Genomic DNA, 16,922 nt, shown 5'->3' on the forward strand with positions numbered 1-16,922 from the left:
CATCTATGGGGTTGCACAGAGTCGGACTCAACTGAAGTGACTTAGCAGCATATATATATAATATATATATAAATTTAAGCCACTCCCCCCCCCCCGGTTTTCTTTGTAATTAGTATCAAGGTAGAAACTTTCAGTGTTGAGGGCAGGGAATGATTTACCCTTCGGTTTTATTTCTCCATTATCTTTGGTTTGTACTTTTGATTGCTACCCATTTGATACCTTGACCAAGTGAGAGTGAAAGTGAAGTCGCTCAGTCAGTCCGACTCTATGAGACCCCGTGGACTATAGCCCACCAAGCTCCCCTGTCCATGGGATTCTCCAGGCAAGAGTACTGGAGTGGGTTGCCATTTCCTTCTCCAGGGATCTTCCCAACCCAGGGATCGAACCCAGGTCTCCTGCATTGCAGGCAGACGCTTTAACCTCTGAGCCGCCAGGGGGTATTTGGTTAATCCCACTAACCTTTTTGGAAACAATCATAATACTAAAAGAAAATCGTCTTTCTATGAATGTACATCAGCACCTACAAAATGACTGGAATGCCTACAAAATGACCATTTAAGTTATTACTATTGTAGCATATAAACAACTTTATAAAAGCATCACATAGCTGATTTTTGTAATATATTTTATTTGAATGATCACATTTGTTGTCTTCATTTTATTGTAATAAGGTAGCACATAACACCGAAAGGATTATTTAAGTTCCCCAAATTAAGGAAATACATCACTTAGATGTATTTCTGTATTTCAGATAGACAGTCCCTAAAGATCCTGAGCAATGGTCTGTACCCAAATGGATGGCAGTTTGTCACACTGTGAATTTGGCCCATGATCATTTTGTCGTTGATCTTTTGCATTAGCACTAAAGGTATAAACCTCAGTCACTTGCTGTTTAAACATTGAATTATATTTTTCTTATATAAATAGCAATGCTTAGCAACCTGCATGAGTGAATAACCACTGGATTTGTCTAGTACAAGATGGAATCAGTTATTCACCACAGCCTATATTTTAACATTTTATGGGATATAATTTTTTATTAATATATTAATTTGCATATTGCTATTTAAGTCTGTGCCAGCTGTGCTACCCATATTACATATCTACATTGTAGCAGAACTCCAGAAAACATTCCTCATGTAAATTTTCTTGTATGTTTCCTCTGCTTTAATAATTTTCTAAACCCTCAATGTTTCCTTAAAATGAGTAGTATGCAATCAAGTTAGTTTTCAGATTTGAGGTTGGGGAATGATAAAGAATCCTATTTACTTAACTCTTCTTGTTTTAGGGTAAGCCTCCAACAAAGAAAGCAAAAGTTCTTCAGAAACAGCCTTTAGTTGCTAAACTAGCTGCATATGCTCAGTATCAAGCTACCTTACAAAACCAAGCCAAGACTAAATCAGGTAATATGGGTGAGTGCAATAGAGGTGAAATACTTGGTACTAATTCATCCAGTTTTAATTAATAACATTTTAATTTTGGATTCTGTTAACTAAGCTCTTTCTGTTCCCTATTTGCACATATGACACTAGGCTTCCTTGATTTCAGGAAATTATCCTAGAAAAGTATAGTGTTCACAAGTTATGGTGCTTGTGACAGTCTCCTTAATACTCTTCTTTATTTGGTGTATTATTTATTTTTTATGGATTGATTCTCTAGCTGTGAACAGTGGGAAACGTTGTGATAAGGCAAAGAAATATGACATTTATTAGGATTCAAAGGGATTGAGGAGAAGAGAGTAAAAAGAGAAGGAGATTGAGGAAAGGATATTTTTTTTAACAGAAAGATTCTTAACAGGAATGTAAAAGCAAGGCAGTAAGTAGGGAGAAAGACAGTAAGGAGCCATAGTGAAAATATTAGGTGGTAGATACTGGATAGAAATTTCAGTGAAGTGTGCAGTTAGAGCTGCATGGGAATAAAACACAGGAGCAATCAGAACAGTGTTTGTTATCCTGAACATATCTTCTTTCAGTTGTTCTTTGTTTTTTATAATTGGAGAGCTCTTGCCTCACTTCCCAAGGAGCATACCTTGTGTGTAGAAAAATTAAAACTATCTGTTTGCAAATATGATATATGCTAAAGTTCATGTTTGTTTATAGAAGTTTTATCTTTATGGGAAAAAACTTAATTTAGAGGTGATAAATTTGTGTCACTTCACATTATAAAGTAATAACCTTCTTACAAATAAACAATCTGAGAACTCCAATATATCTAAGCTTATTTTATTTCAGCAGCAGTCTCCACAGAAGGTTTCAACTGGGGTAACTACATCAATAGCAATAGCTTTATAGCAGCTCCAGTTACCTGCTTTAAACATGTGAGTATGGAATTTTCTGTTTGTATTGAAATGCTTAGTCATCATTTAAATCTGAAGGCACAGTAGCATTTTTTAAACATCTTATCCTTAGAAGGTCTTTATTTTATATATCATAATGGAAATGTTTCTTTTTTATTAATTATTGTACTTACTAATAGTTATATAACCTTAAGTTTCATAAATAAAGGTTTCCTTTGAAGACATTGCCAGTTGAAATTATTTTAAGTGGGGAAGGCATGAGTCTCATCCAATTTTCATATTAAGTTGAACCATATAAAATTACTTGTTTTGTGTATCAAAAATAGTTGGATATTAGCAAAATCATATGGTTCAACCTCATAGAAACCATCCATTGTATGTTACCTAAATTTTTGTGATTTGACCTGATAATTGAGAAGAGGAAAGATCTAGTTTTGTTTGGTCACAAATATGAAATCACAAAAACAAAGAAGGAACTATTAGCAATATAGTATTGTGGAGTGAAATTATTTTTTGCAACATGTTCTTTTTAACAAGTAGATTGTCACAGACATTTGAAGTAATTGAGAGTTATGTTTAAAATGTATCCAATGGTAAATTCTTTCCTTTTGATTTAATTCCTTTTGATTCAATTATTTGTGCTTAATTCTCTTCAATACTTTTTTAACCTATAAGTTTTAATTTATATTTGACGGTTCTATCTGCTACTGACTGTGTATAAGAAGAAAAGAATTTAGAAAGTTAATGAGTGAAGTTTTGTGTATACTTAACATATTGTTAACTTAGGGCTTTCCTGTTAAATAATAGCATGTGAACAAAACTGAGCTTGAGTTCTTGCTGTGGAAATCAAAATACATTTTAATTGGTTTGTGGCCAGTAAAGGATTTTGATCAAGGCCAAGCATAGTAATTCAGTGGTAGAAATAAAAATTAAAGCCAAATTCATTCATTTGCTAACTTTTCTTTCTTGAAAGTACAGATGCTAAGCCCTTAGTCAGTGGCCTGCTATGAACCAGCCTCAGTGGAATCAGACACTTCAATATACTATAGCTGATACATTTTATTGAAATGTTGGTAGTGGTGTCATACTTGTGAGAGATGTTAAATATATGGCCCCAGTAGCTTTCATGAGAATCACAAAACAAATCTAACTCTCCTCTCTTGAGAGAGTTCTTTCCTGGTACAAAGAATATCAGAATTAGATTAAGTCCTTATTTTTAATAACTCTTCCATTGCAGCCTTCTGGAACATGTGTTTGTTGTTTCCTTCTGAGTAGCCTTTATCTCTTTTTCTATCTTAATTTAGTATTTTGGTTTCCTAGGTTTAATATCATAACCCATGTCCAGCTATTTTATATAAGTAGTCAGAATATTTTAAAAATAGTATTTCCAAGTCCCAAGATAACAATATTTTATTTCATGTCAGTATCTTTGAGTAGTAATACTGTGTTAAAGTTCTTTGCAAGAAAATCTCTGTTATAATGAAATTGTTTTTTTGTTTTACAAAAAACAAATTGAAATTTGTTTTCTACAATTGAAAAAAGAATACAGCAGCTAGCTCTAGCTGTATGGTTAATAAGGATACTATGGGATATCTTTTTTCTCATTTATAATCAGAGTATCTGTCACCCAGTGCCTTCCTGCTCCACTCGTCTTCCTTTACTGTTTTATTAACTAGGAAACATTTTCTGTTTTTAAGGTCTTAGTGTATTTTAGTGCAAAATGAGTTTGCTTTCTTGCCTTAACCAGCATTTTTATTTGAAGTCATTTGATTTAGAAGGTGGGACTTCCTGTTGTACTTGATTTTGTCCTTTAGAGTTGACTCCTCATGGTTCTTCCCCATAAACAGTGTTTGTGGCCTCCAAGGGAAATTACTAGCTTCTAGTTTTATTATTGCTAGGAGGAGCTACAAGCACAGGGTCCTGCCTTGACTCATCAGTTTTCCAGTCTTCTAACACTTGATGCCTGCTCTAAGACTTGTTCATCAGCAAGGCCCCTTCCTCCACACTCTATACCTGCATTGTCTCCAACTTGAGCACAGGTTAAGAGCCTTTCCCTACTCTGAGAGGATTCTTTTTGCAAGCATAATATTTAAAAACATTAAATCTGTGAGAATTCCCTGGCACTCCAGAGATTAAGACTCTGTGCTTTAACTGGTGGGTCCTAGGCTCCATTCCTGGTTGGGAAACTAAAATCCTGCAAGCCATGCAGTACTGCAAAAAAAAAACCAAAAAAAAAAAAACACAAAACAGTCTAAAAACATGGAAACAGAACTGTTCTGATTGAACCAGGACTTGAATGTAGGGTGGTGTCACAAATTTGCCTGCCTGCTTCTTTAACATAACTCAGCCTCTTATGCACTAAGGACCTCAGGTAAATACTTTATATATTCCAATACTTAAAAATGATTATGATTAGTTCCAAAAACATAGAATTTCAGTGGAATTCCTCTTTACCATGGTCTATCTTTAAATTTCTGAAAAGTTTCTGCAAAATATGTCATAGGACGATACTGTCTCTGAATATTGCTGTAATTATGTGTAATGGTTTATATAGTCAATCACTCGATAACTTGACATTCTTCATAATTATCAGTGTAAATGGAGTCAAGTTGTCATTAAATATATCTACTAGAAATCAGCATATTATTGCTGTGTATCTGATGCAACTTTCATTTTATCTAGGTGATAGTTTTCAGGCTTCTTTTTTTTAAGCATTACAATTCCTCTTTTTTCTAATAAACATAGCTAGGATAAATGAAATTGATACCAGTTGGTCTGGAAAGAGTAGAATGAATTGACTGGAGCCTTGGCACCTGACTCTTGGGTTTCCCTTCTTTGGCAGTGTCTGTGGTTGGAAACCACTAAATTTGGTAATATCATTTCTTTAAAAAATTGTATTGGAGTATGGTTGTTTACAGTATTGTGTTGGTTTCAAGTGTTAGGTAATATCATTTTAAATTATTACTAAATCATAGCATCACAAAGCTATAAGTTAACTTAAAAATGATCTAGTTCATCTACTCCATCTCTTATTATAAACGAAGAAGCTCTTGCTACCTTTTTCAGTAGCTGGATTGACATTTTCAACTTTGGGCTTTAACCTGCAGTTTTTGTTTTATTCTCTTTTTAATTCTATTTATTTATTTATTTATGGCTGAGCTGGGTCTTCGTTGCTGTGCAGGCTTTTCTCTAGTTGCAGAGAGAAACTCAAGTTCCAGTGCACAGGCCTCTCAGTCGTGGCTTCTCCTGTTGCAGAGCATGGGCTCTAGGACACATGGGCTTCAACAGTTGGGGCAAATGGACTCAGTAGTTGCCGCTCCCGGGCTTTGGAACGGGCTCTAGTAGTTGTGGTGCATAGGCTTAGTAGCTCCACGGCATGCGGGACCTTCCCAGACCAGGGATTGAACCCCGGTCTCTTGCATTGACAGGCAGATTGTTAATGAATGAGCCACCAGGGAAGCCCTTGTTTTTGTTTTGTTTTGTTTTAATGGTTTTGAATTAAGCCCCTATAGGAAAAACCCTTCTGTGTTTCACCTTAACACAACTACCAATACTGTACTTCTGATACCAGATGAGTGGATTTTCTGCCCATCAAGTATTTCTCTGACACCAGCTGAGTATCCTACAGTTGAGTTTAATTCTGACACTGTCTGTCTGGAACCGTCATCAGACGCCACACTTACAGGCTCAGTCCCACAAAACTGCTGCCACTCCACTCCCAGTTGCAAGTCCCACATTGTCACCTCTGCTTTTGACAGATTAGCTATAAATCAGGGTTCCCATGACCCCTTCTTTGGGTTTGATAATTTGCTAGAATGGCTCACAGAATTCAGAGAAATGGTTTACTGTCTTACCATTAAGGATATAATAAGAGATGAACAACCAGATGAAGAGATGTGTAGCACAGGGTGTGTGAGAAGGAGCACGGTTTCCATGCTCTCTCACGTGCACCACTCTCCCAGCACCTTTACTCATCCACCAGCCCAGTTCTATGTATTGGGATTTTTATGGAGGCTTCATCACTTGGGCATAATGGATCATTAACTCAGTCTATAACTCCTTTCCCTTTTCTGGAAGATGGATGATGGGGCTGAAAATTCCAAGAAGCTTTTAATCAGAGTTTGATCTGTATGGTGACCAGCTCCCATCCTGAAACTATCTAGGGGCCCACAAAGAGATGCCTCATTAGAACAAAAAACACTGCTGTCATCCAAGAAATTACAAAGGATTTAGGAACTCTGTGTCTGGAATCAAGGTCAAAGATCAAATATTAGAACAAAAGATATACCTAGTGCTATCAGCTATCACTTAGGAAATTATGAAGGCTATGAAACCTCTATACCAAGAACAGGGCCAGAAACTAATCTATGTTTTTATTTCACAGCTTCTAAAAGCAGTAACCTTACTTTACTAACTGTGGAAAAATCTTCAAAGTACTTCTGCAGTACTGCATTCCAGTTAGGTACCCTGTGTTAATGAAATTCACAGACTGTTTTCTCCTATTGGCATTTATGTTTGAACCCAAGAGAGTTGTTCTATATGTATGCAGAATATTTAGCCTTAAAGCATTCTTAACTTTTCTAATATCATAGTCTTTTAAATAGTTACACTCTATTCCCCATTATTTTCTTATAGTATCAAGTATAGAGAGTTCCCTGGTACCTAGTGATTAGAATTCCAGACTTTCACTACCATGGCCCAGATTCAGTCCTTGGTAGGGGCACTAAGATCCCACAAGCCATACAGCATGGCCAAAATAAAAAAAAATCAAGTAGAATATTTCCTTAAAGATTGTAGGGAGAAATATCAATAACCTCAGATATGCAGATGACACCACCCTTATGGTAGAAAGTGAAGAGGAACTAAAGAACCTCTTAATGAAAGTGAAAGAGAGTGAAAAAGCTGGCTTAAAACTCAACATTCAGAAAACTAAGATCATGGTATCTAGTCCCATCACTTCATGGCAAATAGATGGGGAAACAATGGAAACAGTAACAACTTAATTTGAGGGGGCTCCAAAGTCACTGCAGATGGTGACTGCAGCCATGAAATTAAAAGATGCTTGTTCCTTGGAAGAAAAGCTATGACCAACCAAGACAGCATATTAAAAAGCAGAGACATCACTTTCCTGACAAAAGCTGTGGTTTTTCCAGTAGTTGTGTATGGATGTGAGAGTTGGACGATAAAGAAAGCTGAGCACCGAAAAATTGGTGCTTTTGAACTGTGGTGTTGGAGAAAACTCTTGAGAGTCCTTTGGACTGCAAGTACATCAAACTGGTCAATCCTCAAGGAAATCAGTCCTGAATGTTCATTGGAGGGACTGATACCAAAGCTCCAATACTTTGGCCACCTGATATGAAGAGCTGACTAATTGGACAAGACCCTGATGCTGAAAAATATTGAAGGCAGGAGAAGGGAACGTCAGAGGATGAGATAGTTGGATGGCATCACCGACATGACTGAGTAACTGAACTGAAGCATTACAGCACAGGCCAAAATGTTTCAATATCAAATGTGTATGAATCTTAAAAAGCTAAAATCATATGCCTTTAATTACGAATTTACAGACTTCAAATTTCTTTTGTTTTGTACCTGAACTATATATTCTGATGTCAGTTTATTGATACTGTCCTTGCTAAAAGCAGAAATGTAATCATCCTACTTTTTTTCTCCCTGGAAAATAGTTGTAGTTATGTAATTTTTAAGAAGGTCCTTTGCCTCCACAAATAGCTTGTATTGCTTACATGATGTTTTCTAATCCTCTCTTTTGGTCCAGCTATTTTGAAAGGGATAAGGTTATAAATATTTCTTTGCAACAGGTATTAAAAGTATTTTTTGAATATATATATTAAGGAGGAAAAAGCCTTTTTGTTTGTGTATGTGTGGTTACAATGGTTTATTAGTAAAACTAGGGTCTATGTTTATTAGGAAAACAGTCTCTTTCAAATAAAACTATTCTTTGTTTTCTTCCTCTAGCTTTAACCATGCATACATAACTCCATTGAAAATAAATATGACTCCACATCCTTTTTAACTGAAGGTAGAGTTATCAGTATGTTGTCCTAGATTGCAGAGTTTCTTTCTAATGGAAGTAGAACTTTTTAGTTTCTGGTACTTATTAGTACTCTAATTTAGCTATTGTGTTGCCAGAAAATAAATCCTCTGCAGGAAAGCAGTGGCTTCTGATATATATAATAAAATATAATAAAAATAATCTGTTTCAAGGAAGGCCTAAGTAATCTAGATTATTTTCATTTAATATTTTTTAAAAATTATGAACTACTTTATGCTGTTCAAATTAGTAACCACTGCTTCCTTTCTCTTTTTACGTGCACTAGCATGCCATCATTTTTTTTTTAGCTTTATTTATTTACTTATTAATTTTTGGCTGTGCTGGGCTTTGTTGCTATACGCAGACCTTCTCTAGTCGCAGCTAGCAGGGGCTTCTCTCTAGTTGCAGTGTGCAGGCTTCTCATTACAGTGACTTCTCTTGTTGGAGAGCACCTGAGCTCAAGAGTACACTAGCTTCAGTAGTTGTGGCACATGCCTGCTTAGTTACCCCACGGCTAGGGTTTCCAGACCAAGGTTTGAACCCACGTCCCCTGCATTGGCAGGTGGATTCTTAACCACTGGACCATGAGGGAAGTCCAGCATTCCCTCATTCTTAATCTGATTTTCACCCCAAGCACCCTATTTTCACTTTGTACTTTCCTTGTACTCCCATCCCCCTGCTATTGTGCGTGCGTACTAAGTCACCTCAGTTGTGTCCAAGTCTTTGCAACCCTATGGACGGTAGCCCTCCAGGCTCATCTGTCCATGAGATTCTCCAGACAAGAATACTGGAGTGGGTTGCCATGCCCTTCTCCAGGGGATCATCCCCACTCAGGGATCAAACTCCCGTCTCCCAAGTCTCCTGCATTGGCAGGTCAATTCTTTACCACTAGCACCACTTGGGAAGCCCTCCTACTATGACCCAACCCCAAAAGTAGGTCCTGTTATCAAATCAAAAGGTGAGTGGACTTTCAGAGAAAGAGGGAACTGTTTCATTTTTCTGTTCCTACTTTCTGTCAATTCCAGCAAATGACATTGAGGACTTCGAATTCTTCTCTAGTCAATTTCCTATCATGTTTTTCCCCTTTTCGGCCGTATAATAGCTTATCTTTCTCTCCTAGTTGCGCTTTAGTCATCATATGCCTATTAGTCAAAGTATTTTAATAGTGGCTTTTTGTACATTTGCCATATCATTATTAGGATCAATAATAGTTACCAGTGTACAACTTCAGGGCTAACTTCTGCCCGCTTGAATTCTATTACTACTGAAGATTGTGATTATCAAAAGTTACAGGTTTTCCGCTCTGTGGAGGGAAATCTGTATTTCTCCCGCAAAGCATCATGTGTGTAATATGTCAGTCTTCTGAGAGTCTAAATACTAGCCATCTGGGCTATTGGACTATCCGGGACTGTTCTTAAAGTACAGAAAAAGTAAGAATCCCATCCAGTTACTTTCTTACGTACAGTCAGGTGGAGGTTATCATACATTTGTGTTGGGGAGCCCTCAGCATTTGGATTTGGCCATGACCTGCAGGACCTGATGACAGCTTACCTTGCAGGGAAGGAGAGTCGCTCCCAGATAGCCCTCACGAGTGGCCCTGGAGCAGGAAGTGATGAAGCAGATCTTCCTGGTTTGGGAGGAACCTGAGGTGGACCTCTCGTCCTGAGTCTGGAAGGTAAATTTGTTGTTACCTGTAAATGATGGTTCTGCTAGTCCATGCTATGCCAATCCAGACTTTCAGAGGTATCCCTCCTGCCAGCAAGAGAAGACAGATGACTTGGCTGAAGATGGCTCTCGAGCCCTGGGTCATTTAGTCTTCCACACTTAAGAATATCCATTTTAAACAAAAGGGCAGCTGTATCTTTAAAATTCCTTTATTATTTCAACACATTGAGCACATACTATGCAGTGACGATTGTGCTCTTTTTGTTACTGTTTTTGTTCATTTTTTTTCTTAGAGTGAACCATATGGATTGGTTTAAGAGGGCCTAGCAGAACCACAACCTTACAGGCAAGAACAAATGTCACTTTCTGCTACTTTCTCCTATACCAATCCAGACTGTAGGGACGGAAACATAACATCCCCCAACTAAAGTGAGCATTAACTTTATTTTCTAAGTGAGCAAGCATATTGACACTTGTTTTTTTTAATAAAATGTGACTAAAAGTTATTTCCTTGAAACAATTGTTAAAAGACTTAAAAAAAAAAAGTCAGTATGACATTGTCACACCTAACTCAAAAGGGAGTCCTATATGCCAAATTCTTTTAGCAGTGTGCTCATCTTTACACACAGCTTGTCAGCATAACCACGGCGTCTTCCTTCTTAATGAAAAATAAAGCCCATTTCATGAGGCTTGGCAGCCAAACAAAGAGGAATGGATATCCTGCCTTAATTTAATGCATACATTCCACTACATCTGTCTGCTGAAATTGGTTTATCCTCACAGAAATTAATACATGGTCTTTGTGTTAATATATGGTAGCTTAATCTGTTACCTATCTTCCTTCCAGCCTCTCCTTTTCTGATCATATCTGCTGGCAATAGGGATGGCCCTACAGTCTAGAATGATATAGGGGGAGATAGCAGAACCTGAAGAGTCCATTCTTTCCATTTAAAAATAGCAGAAAGAGGTAGTCATAGTGGATGTATTATTTTTTGTACAGCTCAGGAAGATAGTTACATGTATCCTTCCAGAATTAGAAATACTTGAGATAGGCCACTGTATCCAAGTGATTGAAGTATATTCTTTGCTTGCTACTTAAAGAAATAGCCATAAGTTGATTCTGTGTTTGGTTTCTAGACTTATCCTAGTTCAGTATTATTTGACATTTTCTTCCTGTCCTTCAGAAATTCCTTAAGCTGTTGAGAGCATATGGGTTGAGTACTGTTTTAAGCTAACCCCCTTTTGGGTTAGCGACTACCCAAGATGAGCAGCCTTGCATGGAAGACATTTGTCCAGTGTTCAGATGGACTAGTTTGCGTGACTCTTGGATATCTTTGTGTTTAGTCATCTTTTAGCTTTGAAGCTATTTTGTCTTTTCCTGATTTGTTCATGTTATCAAGTCTTTTACATCCTTATCTAATACTTCTTGTGATCAGGGTTCTGAATTGTATTTAATGAGGAGCTGATTATCAAGGGCCACAGAGACTGTTTGGTATTATCAGCATTTAAATTCCTAAATTCATTTTGGTTTAATTAGCCATTGCTAAATTCCAAATAATGGTAAACTGCCTCAAATTTAAGGATTAAAATATAATGGAAATTGTAATTTGGAAACACACTAAATGTTGGCAAATCCCTTCATGATATTCATTTAATTAGTTTTCTACGTCCCCATCTTAACCATTTGTGTGGAGGCTGATTACTATCAGATCTAACATTGAAAGTTTTCTTTGTTTATTGTAATTCCTGCGTGAGAAATTTTGAAATAATAAATCATTTAACAATTTACTATGTACGATTCTCCAAAATCTCTTTAACTTCACCGTTTTAACAACATTATCTGGTGCTTTTGCCACAAGTCTGTTGTAACAGACTATGTTTCTGTTCTGCGAACTTAACTGAAGTTGAAAATACAGATAACTAAGTTTTGTTTCTCTGTGTTACTGGAAACCACGTTGCTGATTGAAATTCTTTCTTTCTACTCTTTAGCCAGATCTTTTAAAATTAGAGGTTAAGGTAAAGTACATTCATTCAGTTCATGATAAAATAATGAATTTTTAAGTCAACTTTTTCCTGTGAAACCTAATATCAAGTTTGTAATTTGGCATTTATAAAAATTGCTCTCAAGTCTTATATTTGAGCACTATTGAATTTTGAACTGGGTATAGATCAGTTCTAGTATATGTGAATTCTCTTCGTCTTGAGCTTGTCCCTGACACTGGCTTTTTCTAAATAGAATTCTGTGATGCAAGGGATAACAATTATATTTTTAGGAAAAAAGAATGAATTAAATGGTATTTTTAGTTTAATGTTACCATGATTGAATAATAGTGCTTAATTTTGAACCATATGTTTTAGACTTTATTTAATAAGATGATAATTTAATAATTTTTATATGACAGGCACCTATGGGGACCTGCTGGGGTGATATCTCAGAAAATGTGAGAGTAGAAGTTCCCAATACAGACTGCAGCCTACCTACCAAAGTCTTCTGGATCGCTGGAATAGTAAAATTAGCAGGTGAAAAACATGCATAATAATTCACTTTAAAAAATCACTTGTATTTGTAATTTGTAAGAACATTTTTGTAAATTTTCAAATATTGCCAAGTAAGTATGATATAGGGCAAAGGTTAGCAAACTTTTTTTGTTGTTAAAAAAAAAACAAAACAGTAAATATATTTAGCTTTGTGACCAAAGCAGTCTCTGTCACAACCATTTAACTCTATCATAGCATAGATCAGCCAAAGCAACGCATAAATGAATAGGCATGGCATAAATGAATGTGTTCTAGTAAAACTTTATTTATGGGCACTAAAATTTGAGTTTCATATATAATTGTTACATATCATAAAATATTACTTTACATCTAATTTTTTTTCAACCATTTAAAAATGTAAAAACTATTATGGATGACAGTAGGCCAAATCTGTGGGCCCTATAGTTTCCTCAACCTCTGATACAGGGAAATATTTCAGAAAGTAACAAAAAGTATTAAAAAAAAGTGATACAGTCCATAATATCAGAAGTAAACTAATGATGAAAATTTCATCTATTTTGGGTACTATATTTTCTTCAGTCCCACCTCTTCCATGTATCCCAGCCCACAAAGTAAATGTGTTAGGTATCTACTATGTTAGACCCTGTGGACAGGTGATGTGCAAACTTAAAAGATTTTTTTGGTGAGTTTACATCTGCTAAATATTGAATATGTTTTATGACAAGGTGCTTAGTAAGTGGTATAGTAGGATACTGTGATACTTCAGAGGAGGAGCAGCCACTCAGATAATGAAAGGTATCCTGAGATTACTGGAAGAGGTATCTTACTCATCCTACTCTTTCTAGTCTTATCTCCAGCCATCTTCCCAAAAATGCCTTGCCTATTCCACCCTGTGTACTGCTGATAGACTTAATTTACCTAAAAATGATCTCAATTCCATTTTTCTGTCTTTAGCGCCTTCTTTGTCCTTAAAGGATCAGGATGGTCAGCATTTACAACTATTGTTAAGTTTCACTGTACACCACTGAATAGATTTTTGATTGTTCCCTGACATAAATGATCTGTTCTGCTGAGATTAGTTTTCCTTCTCTCTCATATAACATATTCTATGTCACCTTCATTCCTTTTCTCATTCTCACTCTCTCACTTACCTTATTTAACCCAGTACAGTTCCTACCTTTTCCATGAAACATTTCCCCAGCTTATGTAAGTGAAAGAGTGAAAGTGTTAGTTGCTCAGTCCTGTCTGACTCTTTGGAATTCCGTGGACTGTAGCCTGCCAGCCTCCTCTGTCTGTGGAATTCTCCAGGCAAGAATAGTGGAGTGGGTAGCCATTCCCTTCTCCAGGGGATCTTACTGACCCAGGGATCAAATCTTGCATTGCAATCAGATTCTTTACCATCTGAACCACCAGGGAAGCCCCCAGCTATATAGACATTATCTAAATATTCCCTGTACCTTGTTTAAAACAGCAATATATATTTTTTGCTTGATGTTTAAATCACTTGCATATAAATGGCTCTAAAGATCAATGCATTTAATACTCAATAATTATTTCTATCTTCCATCTCTGGTTTTATACTTCTGCTATATCTAATTGCAACATATATCTCATTTTAAGCCACTTTAATGACATTTTAGAAGTGAGCCTGTTGTTGATCATGAACCCAGAACTTAGAAACAGTTAGCAAGTCATGAGTTGTTCTGTGAATTACTGAATTTTAAAACTAAAAGTTTAATGCTATAAATTTTCAAAACCTAAGTATTAACACATGAAAATGCTAACTAAACTTAGCTCCCAGCCTGAAATACAAGTTTATTGGGCATTTTTTATTCCACTAAAGACCTTAACTTTTTAATGTTATCAACATAAGGTTTATTAAAAGGAATAAACAATGAAAATACTTTCTCATATAGATTTTATTTCACTGAGAGAAAAATATTTTAAATAAGGAAAGAAACAAACACTTTGTCAAAGACAAGCTTGAAGAGATGACAAAGCTGGTTATGGGTGACTGTACATACATCAGAGGGTTTCTTTAAAGAAATGATATTTGATACTCTTATTTTCTTTACTATTTTATGTTTTAATAAAAGTTTGTCTATTTAAATACTAAAAAGATAAGGTTTATTAAATTATAAACAGTATATATCATATACTATTTGTTCTTCCCGGGAAATAAGTCTTCCCATTTGTTTAGTGCGTGCGTGCTCAGTCACTCAGCCATGTCTAACTCTTTGTGACCCATGGACTGTAACCCACCCAAGCTTCTCTGTTCATGGAATTTTCCAGGAGATAATAGTGCAGAGGATTACCATTTCCTACTCCAGGGGATCTTCCTGACCCAGGATCGAACCCGAGTCTCCTACGTCTCCTGCGTTGGCAGGCAGATTCTTTACTGCTGCACCACTTGGGAAGACCCTGTTTGTTTAGTACATATAGATTTTAAGTGATTTCACATGTCTTTATTTGTATTCATTGAACTTTTTTACCTGGCATTTTCGAATCTTACTTCCAAATCAACAAGACAAAAAAAATTTAAACTCTTAAAGTAGCCACATACAAATTATCTGAAAATAATTTGGTCACCTGATCACTTGGATAAAGCAATGTCTTTGAAATGTACTTTAACTGGATTTCTGTGACTTAACAAGGTTATATTAACTTACCACAATATCCTTTATTTCCAAAACTATGCATCCTAGTAGAACTTTCTCACTCCTCTTTTCTAGAACTTAAGAAACTATGGGTAAAATTGAAATATATTCACAGAAATAGGCTGTGCTCTGAAAATAGTTAAACTAATTCCATTGTTCAAATCGTTCTCAGAGTTTCGTCCATATAGCACTAGTGTAAGCACCTCTGGGAACTTCTTAGAAATACAGTTTCTAAGACTCACCCAGTATCTGCTAAATGATTTCTGGGGTGTGAGGCCCAGCCGTCTTGTCTATTCACAAGCTCTGCACCTGTTGCAGATGCTCACTGACATTTGATACTCAGTACCAGCAGCTATATTCTGTTTTATTTCATTTGATTTTCTTATTATGTGGTGACTGCTTTGTTGGTTTCAGGTTACAATGCCCTCTTAAGATATGAAGGATTTGAAAATGACTCTGGTCTGGACTTCTGGTGCAGTATATGTGGTTCTGATATCCATCCAGTTGGTTGGTGCGCTGCAAGTGGAAAACCTCTTGTCCCTCCTAGAAGTGAGTAACTTCTTTACCCTTACTGTAATTCAAGTATCTGAACTTTAATGCAAATATTTTTTTATTTCAGGTAACTTATTTGCTAGCAAGACATACTTGTTTTCCCTATTTTTGTTACTCGTCTTCAGAATTTTAACTGCAGGGAAATTTGTTACTTTTTTTTTTTCTTAGAGCAAATAGCTTTTGAAGCAGTTCTATTCTTTGCTAAAGTATAACTGGTTATTTCTTTTTTTTAGCTATTCAGCATAAGTATACAAACTGGAAAGCTTTTCTAGTGAAACGACTTACTGGTGCCAAAACTCTTCCTCCCGATTTCTCACAAAAGGTAAAGACAAGACCTTAGAAAGGACTCAAGTGGCAAATGAGAGCTCTAAAAAATGGAGTAACTTCAAAGCTTTGTAAGGAATTGTTTCAATTAGTGAGTCAAATGACCTATGTTAACTATTGAATGCACTAGATATTTTTATAGGAGACTACTAATTTGTAGACCTTTGTCATGAATTCTCTAAAGTTCTGCTTTTCTTTCAAGGTTTCAGAGAGCATGCAGTATCCTTTCAAGCCTTGCATGAGAGTAGAGGTGGTTGACAAGAGGCATTTGTGTCGAACACGAGTGGCAGTGGTGGAAAGTGTAATTGGAGGAAGATTAAGACTAGTATATGAAGAGAGTGAAGACAGAACAGATGACTTCTGGTGCCATATGCACAGCCCATTAATCCATCATATTGGTTGGTCTCGAAGCATAGGCCATCGATTCAAAAGATCTGGTAAGCACCTGTCACAAGAATTCCTGTTGAAAATAACATTGAGGCTAAATTGTACTACCTGGGTATTTTTCTCCACAGAGTAGCAAAGATCAAAATCAGTTGCCTTGGGCTGCTTATTCTACCTTAATTAGGGAAGGTTCACACCAGAAAATTAAATGTCCTAACCAATTCCTTTATATTCCTTCCACTTATGTTCAAGTAAAAACTAAAGCCCTTTTAGTCACAACTACATTTGTTTTCTTACACTTTTTTATCCAGCCCATTTGAAAGAAGATAGCCTTTCCCTTTCCATTCAGTGTTAGTAGAAATACCAAAATTAAATGTGGTTAGACTTAATACTAAACACTTTAAAACATACTTCTAAAATTGTAATTCCCTAACTAGGGAATTCCCAGCATTCTAATTGGCTAAATGTACTTAATATTAATAGCACATGAACT

General features: G+C 36.1%; 1 protein-coding gene across 11 annotated transcripts in view; it reads left to right on the forward strand.

The window, feature by feature from the left end:
• MBTD1 (mbt domain containing 1) overlaps positions 1-16,922 on the forward strand; it is a 70,170-nt gene that overhangs the window by 34,599 nt on the left and 18,649 nt on the right. For 8 of the 11 annotated variants that reach the window (XM_018064839.1, XM_005693634.3, XM_018064838.1 and 5 more), the window contains 6 exons: positions 1,289-1,403; positions 2,232-2,317; positions 12,416-12,533; positions 15,584-15,718; positions 15,955-16,043; positions 16,248-16,482. In XM_018064839.1, the coding sequence (XP_017920328.1) occupies positions 1,289-1,403; positions 2,232-2,317; positions 12,416-12,533; positions 15,584-15,718; positions 15,955-16,043; positions 16,248-16,482 (778 nt within the window). The remainder of the gene's footprint in view (positions 1-1,288; positions 1,404-2,231; positions 2,318-12,415; positions 12,534-15,583; positions 15,719-15,954; positions 16,044-16,247; positions 16,483-16,922) is intronic. The other 3 variants (XM_018064841.1, XM_018064832.1, XM_018064834.1) reach the window with 1 other exon arrangement.

The sequence above is a fragment of the Capra hircus genome, chromosome 19 (assembly GCF_001704415.2).
Source record: "Capra hircus breed San Clemente chromosome 19, ASM170441v1, whole genome shotgun sequence".
Lineage (NCBI taxonomy): Eukaryota > Metazoa > Chordata > Mammalia > Artiodactyla > Bovidae > Capra > Capra hircus.